The following is a 3841-nucleotide window of genomic DNA, read 5'->3' as shown; positions in this document are numbered from 1 at the left end:
GCGCCGCCGGCGAAGGAGACCGAGTCGGGCAGCTTGTGGCACATCTCCTCCGGGTGGTTGGTGAGCTCCATGAGGGTGCCGTCGAGGTGGGGGAAGACCTTTGCGCTGCTGCGGAAGCGCATGTTGGGGCAGAGGTTGTAGCGGCCCTGCTTGCAGAGGAGACACTGGCGACAGGGGAGCCCAACTTCGAGGGCAACGCGGTCGCCGACTTTCAGCGTCTTCACGTCGGGACCCAGCGCTGTCACGACGCCGGAGGACTCGTGGCCCAGGGCCATGGGCTCGCGCACGACAAAGTCGCCATTGCGGCCGTGGTTGTAGTAATGGAGATCGGAGCCACAGAGGCCGGTGGCTCGAATGGCGATTTGCACTTCTGATCCTGTGGGAGGGGGAGTTTGACGGGATTCCTGGTCTTATTAGCAGGTGAATCGAGACAGTTAAAAAAAAAAGACGAAGCAGAGACCGCTGACCGAGAACCTACCAATCGAAGATCCTTTGCTCCATGGAGAACCAGCGCCTTGGAGGGTTTACTCTCCAACGTCGTTGCGGTGGCAGAAGCCATTGTGTGTTTAAACCAAGCCCAGCGCTCTGCTGCACTAGACAAGAGGTTGTTTTATAGAATCGATCTTGATAAAAATAGAATGTTGTCTTTGTCTTCCCCTCCCTTGAACCTGACTGGCTGAGGATGATAGCAGCAATCACGGAGACAAAAAGAAAGAAGGTATATTAAGACAATAGTAAGGATAGTAAGAATATGTAGGGAGTACTGTAGTCGACTAGATAGCTTCGATGACAGCAATCGCGGGGATAGTTTCTTAAGAACCCCACGTTTCTCCCTTCCAGATCGGGATTGATCGAGTGACGTTCTGGCCCGACCAATCGGGCTGCAGGGCCGATTGCATGGCTGGAAGTCCCGTCTGTCTGTACGAGTAATTTATGTTTGGGAATACTCCGTAAAAAACAACAATACAGTACATACCGTATTGTCAGGATAGTATATATAATTCTACGGAGTACATGTTATCCACCATATCAACGTGAGACATGTACGGAGTATAATTATAGCAGTCGCCAGCTGATCGACGCATACGCACTGCTCTGCCGGCGACAATTGCTCCGTGCTTCTGCCAGCTCGGCGGAGGGAAACCCGAGCGGGCGATGGCGGGGCCCGTCGGCTAATGAAGCGGCTCGCTGACTGGTCCGTCGACGTGGGGTGCGCGACGGCAATTGAGCCTGAATTCATCCACGGAAAACTCCAAACATCCAGCAGTACGGAGTATACACCTATACGCAGTCCGCCGGTACAGAATAGTGGATTGCTGATTGACAGCGGTCAGTAATATTCTGTAGCTGGTTACGGCGGCACGTATCGATCAGTATTTTATTTTTTAGACGTAATGCATGTTTCGTACAGAGTAGTTCCCCCACTGAACTTCTACTCGGAGATGCTGCGAGGTAGCACCCCAGTTACCGACCGATGGCCCTTTCGCTACAACTATCTTCCATAATATTATCCAGACAACCTGCTAGCTCCTGACTCGGTCTTCTCTACGACTGACGTGCCTGCTGCCCCTCGAAAGGCCATTAATTAAGGTAGTATCTGTAGTAAAGCTCAGCTCCAGGTACGCATCTACCCCGTCTCCCCGCATTTATCTCCTTTCACCTGTGGTCTTATCACCTCCCTGTCTACGGAGTATATTTCTGCATTTTTTATCTGGAGATAGAATATATTTACTCTACCGTTGATGGCTCTGCCGTCTGCACGCATTTTCAGACCAGTCACTTACTCCTGTCGATACCTACGCAGTCCCTCGTTCCCACGTCCTTGTTGGGGTCCCCCGCCCACGACTCGCAGATTCACCACCATGCCCTCGCAGGCCGCCTTACTGATCGGAAAAATCACCCATGCCCGCAAGGAATGGGAAGCGCTCTCGTCGATATTGACTCTGAAGGTAGGCGATAAAACAGCTATCCCTGCCATTTTATGTGTTCTCGCGATTAACGCGCTGTTTGTCGAATTGCTAGGAATTCCCCGACGGGACGCGAGAAGAATTCCTCGAGAATTGCAGAAGCGGCAAATACGATGATGTGGTCGTCATCTATCGGTCGAATGCCTCGAACAAGGTGAGACAGTACCAAAAAAAAATAAGTATTGGCGTGGCCCTCTGCTAACCAGTCTTCTCTAGTTGACTGGCAACTTCAACAGCGAACTGGTCTCCGCCCTGCCCCAGTCGCTCAAGTATATCTGCCACAATGGCGCTGGCTACGACAATATCGATGTCCCTGCTTGCACGAAGAGGGGTGGGTGTTTTACAGTACTATCAGTCTCGTCAGTCATGCTAATGCAGGTCTAGGAATTGCGGTTTCCAGCACCCCCGTTGCGGTCAACAATGCGACTGCTGACGTCGGCATCTTCCTCATGATCGGCGCCCTACGGCAGGCATACGTTCCGTTGGCTGCGATCAGAGCAGGTGTGTTGCACATCACGGGTGTTTTAATTTCAGATGGTGTCTAATCTGAGACTACGCATATGCAGGTCAATGGCAGGGAGAGACGAAGCTGGGCCACGACCCCAACGGAAAGACTCTGGGAATTCTCGGAATGGGAGGGATTGGAAGAGTAAGACGCATTGGGACCGAGATGAGGGACGGGCAACGCTGACAGACACAGGAAATGGCTCGTCGGGCCAGAGCGTTCGGCATGAAGATCCAGTACCACAACCGCTCCCGTCTTCCACCCGAGCTGGAAGGCGACGCGACGTATGTGTCCTTTGACGAGCTGCTGGCCAGCTCCGACGTTCTCAGCCTGAACCTCGCCTTGAACGAGTCCACGCGACACATCATCGGCGCGCCTGAGTTCGAGAAGATGAAGGACGGAATCGTCATTGTGAACACGGCCCGGGGCGCTCTGATTGACGAGAAGGCGCTCGTCGCAGCGCTCGAATCTGGAAAGGTAAGCCCCAGTTGTCCTCATGATCAATAATTAATTCAAACGGTCGTGTTGACCATCAACAGGTCGCGTCCGCCGGTCTCGACGTGTACGAGAACGAGCCCGAAATCGAGCCGGGCCTGTTGAACAACCCGCGGGTGATGCTGCTTCCGCACATCGGAACCATGACGTACGAGACGCAGAAGGAGATGGAGTTACTGGTGCTGGAGAACGTGCGTTCGGCGATCGAGAAGGGTCAATTGATCACGCAGGTGCCGGAGCAGAAGAGGCTGCAAAATGGCAGCGGTCATTTGTAGAGTCGAGCCAGGTTTCTAGTACGGAGTATGATCTGCGGGATATGCTATGTCATGAAGTTTGTAGAGCTAGATACACGATTAGTACCGTATTGCGTCATTGAATTCATCTTATTAATGTTAAGAAAATATCGTACCCAGATCGAATCTATGAAAGGCGTCAGGTGAAGATCTAATGTTTGTTTCTCAATAATTTCTTCTAGTGTTGCTACTCCGTAGTAAACTTCTGCCAAGAATGCCGCGGAGAGCGTTGCCGCCGGTTTGGGCTAGGAGGTAGGGCTCGCTTAGGGCACAACCGCGCCAAGGCGAAAAAGCGCACCATCACTCTCACCTCGACACTTTGCGATCTCCGTCCATCGACAGAAGAAAAGCGACAACATCATCCGACCCGACACCCCGAGGACCATCTCTCGCTCGGCAATCTCGTCAAGATGGTGAGTTTTTTACGATGCTTTCGAGCATGACGCACGGTTTCTGTGTGCCCGTCGCCCCGTCGTTCTCGTGCAATGGACCGGTTAAACCGTCCATGTACAATACATATGCATCATGTCGCCCCGTCCTGGTTTCGAAACGCTACGCTACGCACCGCACCAGTCACTTCG

At 52.8% G+C, this 3841-nt stretch overlaps 16 protein-coding genes across 16 annotated transcripts; 10 read left to right on the top strand and 6 right to left on the bottom strand.

Annotated features, from left to right (window-relative positions):
- Window positions 1-73: 73 nt before the first annotated feature.
- On the top strand, window positions 74-424 carry T310_8649 (uncharacterized protein; the record flags this gene model as incomplete). Its single annotated transcript, XM_013468626.1, has 1 exon — window positions 74-424. A coding segment is annotated over one exon (351 nt), but the record flags the coding sequence as incomplete, so codon positions are not given.
- Window positions 242-610, bottom strand: T310_8647 (uncharacterized protein; the record flags this gene model as incomplete). The annotated part of the gene is made up of 1 exon (XM_013468625.1): window positions 242-610. A coding segment is annotated over one exon (369 nt), but the record flags the coding sequence as incomplete, so codon positions are not given.
- On the top strand, window positions 375-680 carry T310_8646 (uncharacterized protein; the record flags this gene model as incomplete). Its single annotated transcript, XM_013468624.1, has 1 exon — window positions 375-680. A coding segment is annotated over one exon (306 nt), but the record flags the coding sequence as incomplete, so codon positions are not given.
- T310_8645 (uncharacterized protein) lies at window positions 611-931 on the bottom strand (the record flags this gene model as incomplete). Its single annotated transcript, XM_013468623.1, has 1 exon — window positions 611-931. A coding segment is annotated over one exon (321 nt), but the record flags the coding sequence as incomplete, so codon positions are not given.
- On the bottom strand, window positions 724-1017 carry T310_8644 (uncharacterized protein; the record flags this gene model as incomplete). The annotated part of the gene is made up of 1 exon (XM_013468622.1): window positions 724-1017. A coding segment is annotated over one exon (294 nt), but the record flags the coding sequence as incomplete, so codon positions are not given.
- T310_8643 (uncharacterized protein) lies at window positions 860-1192 on the top strand (the record flags this gene model as incomplete). Its single annotated transcript, XM_013468621.1, has 1 exon — window positions 860-1192. A coding segment is annotated over one exon (333 nt), but the record flags the coding sequence as incomplete, so codon positions are not given.
- On the bottom strand, window positions 1004-1330 carry T310_8642 (uncharacterized protein; the record flags this gene model as incomplete). Its single annotated transcript, XM_013468620.1, has 1 exon — window positions 1004-1330. A coding segment is annotated over one exon (327 nt), but the record flags the coding sequence as incomplete, so codon positions are not given.
- Window positions 1331-1606: 276 nt separating this feature from the next.
- On the top strand, window positions 1607-1960 carry T310_8641 (uncharacterized protein; the record flags this gene model as incomplete). Its single annotated transcript, XM_013468619.1, has 1 exon — window positions 1607-1960. A coding segment is annotated over one exon (354 nt), but the record flags the coding sequence as incomplete, so codon positions are not given.
- Window positions 1722-2084, top strand: T310_8640 (uncharacterized protein; the record flags this gene model as incomplete). Its single annotated transcript, XM_013468618.1, has 1 exon — window positions 1722-2084. A coding segment is annotated over one exon (363 nt), but the record flags the coding sequence as incomplete, so codon positions are not given.
- Window positions 1781-2092, bottom strand: T310_8639 (uncharacterized protein; the record flags this gene model as incomplete). The annotated part of the gene is made up of 1 exon (XM_013468617.1): window positions 1781-2092. A coding segment is annotated over one exon (312 nt), but the record flags the coding sequence as incomplete, so codon positions are not given.
- Window positions 2093-2146: 54 nt separating this feature from the next.
- T310_8638 (uncharacterized protein) lies at window positions 2147-2512 on the top strand (the record flags this gene model as incomplete). Its single annotated transcript, XM_013468616.1, has 1 exon — window positions 2147-2512. A coding segment is annotated over one exon (366 nt), but the record flags the coding sequence as incomplete, so codon positions are not given.
- On the top strand, window positions 2496-2771 carry T310_8637 (uncharacterized protein; the record flags this gene model as incomplete). The annotated part of the gene is made up of 1 exon (XM_013468615.1): window positions 2496-2771. A coding segment is annotated over one exon (276 nt), but the record flags the coding sequence as incomplete, so codon positions are not given.
- Window positions 2498-2797, bottom strand: T310_8636 (uncharacterized protein; the record flags this gene model as incomplete). The annotated part of the gene is made up of 1 exon (XM_013468614.1): window positions 2498-2797. A coding segment is annotated over one exon (300 nt), but the record flags the coding sequence as incomplete, so codon positions are not given.
- Window positions 2659-2979, top strand: T310_8634 (Hydroxyisocaproate dehydrogenase; the record flags this gene model as incomplete). The annotated part of the gene is made up of 1 exon (XM_013468613.1): window positions 2659-2979. A coding segment is annotated over one exon (321 nt), but the record flags the coding sequence as incomplete, so codon positions are not given.
- Window positions 2980-3001: 22 nt separating this feature from the next.
- On the top strand, window positions 3002-3343 carry T310_8632 (uncharacterized protein; the record flags this gene model as incomplete). Its single annotated transcript, XM_013468612.1, has 1 exon — window positions 3002-3343. A coding segment is annotated over one exon (342 nt), but the record flags the coding sequence as incomplete, so codon positions are not given.
- Window positions 3344-3516: 173 nt separating this feature from the next.
- Window positions 3517-3841, top strand: T310_8631 (uncharacterized protein; the record flags this gene model as incomplete). Its single annotated transcript, XM_013468611.1, has 1 exon — window positions 3517-3841. A coding segment is annotated over one exon (325 nt), but the record flags the coding sequence as incomplete, so codon positions are not given.

This window comes from Rasamsonia emersonii (genome assembly GCF_000968595.1).
Source record: "Rasamsonia emersonii CBS 393.64 chromosome Unknown ctg1118621760886, whole genome shotgun sequence".
Classification (NCBI taxonomy): Eukaryota; Fungi; Ascomycota; class Eurotiomycetes; order Eurotiales; family Trichocomaceae; genus Rasamsonia; species Rasamsonia emersonii.
The sequence above is the reverse complement of the archived record's forward strand: the minus strand, read 5'-3'. Positions and strand labels throughout refer to the sequence as shown.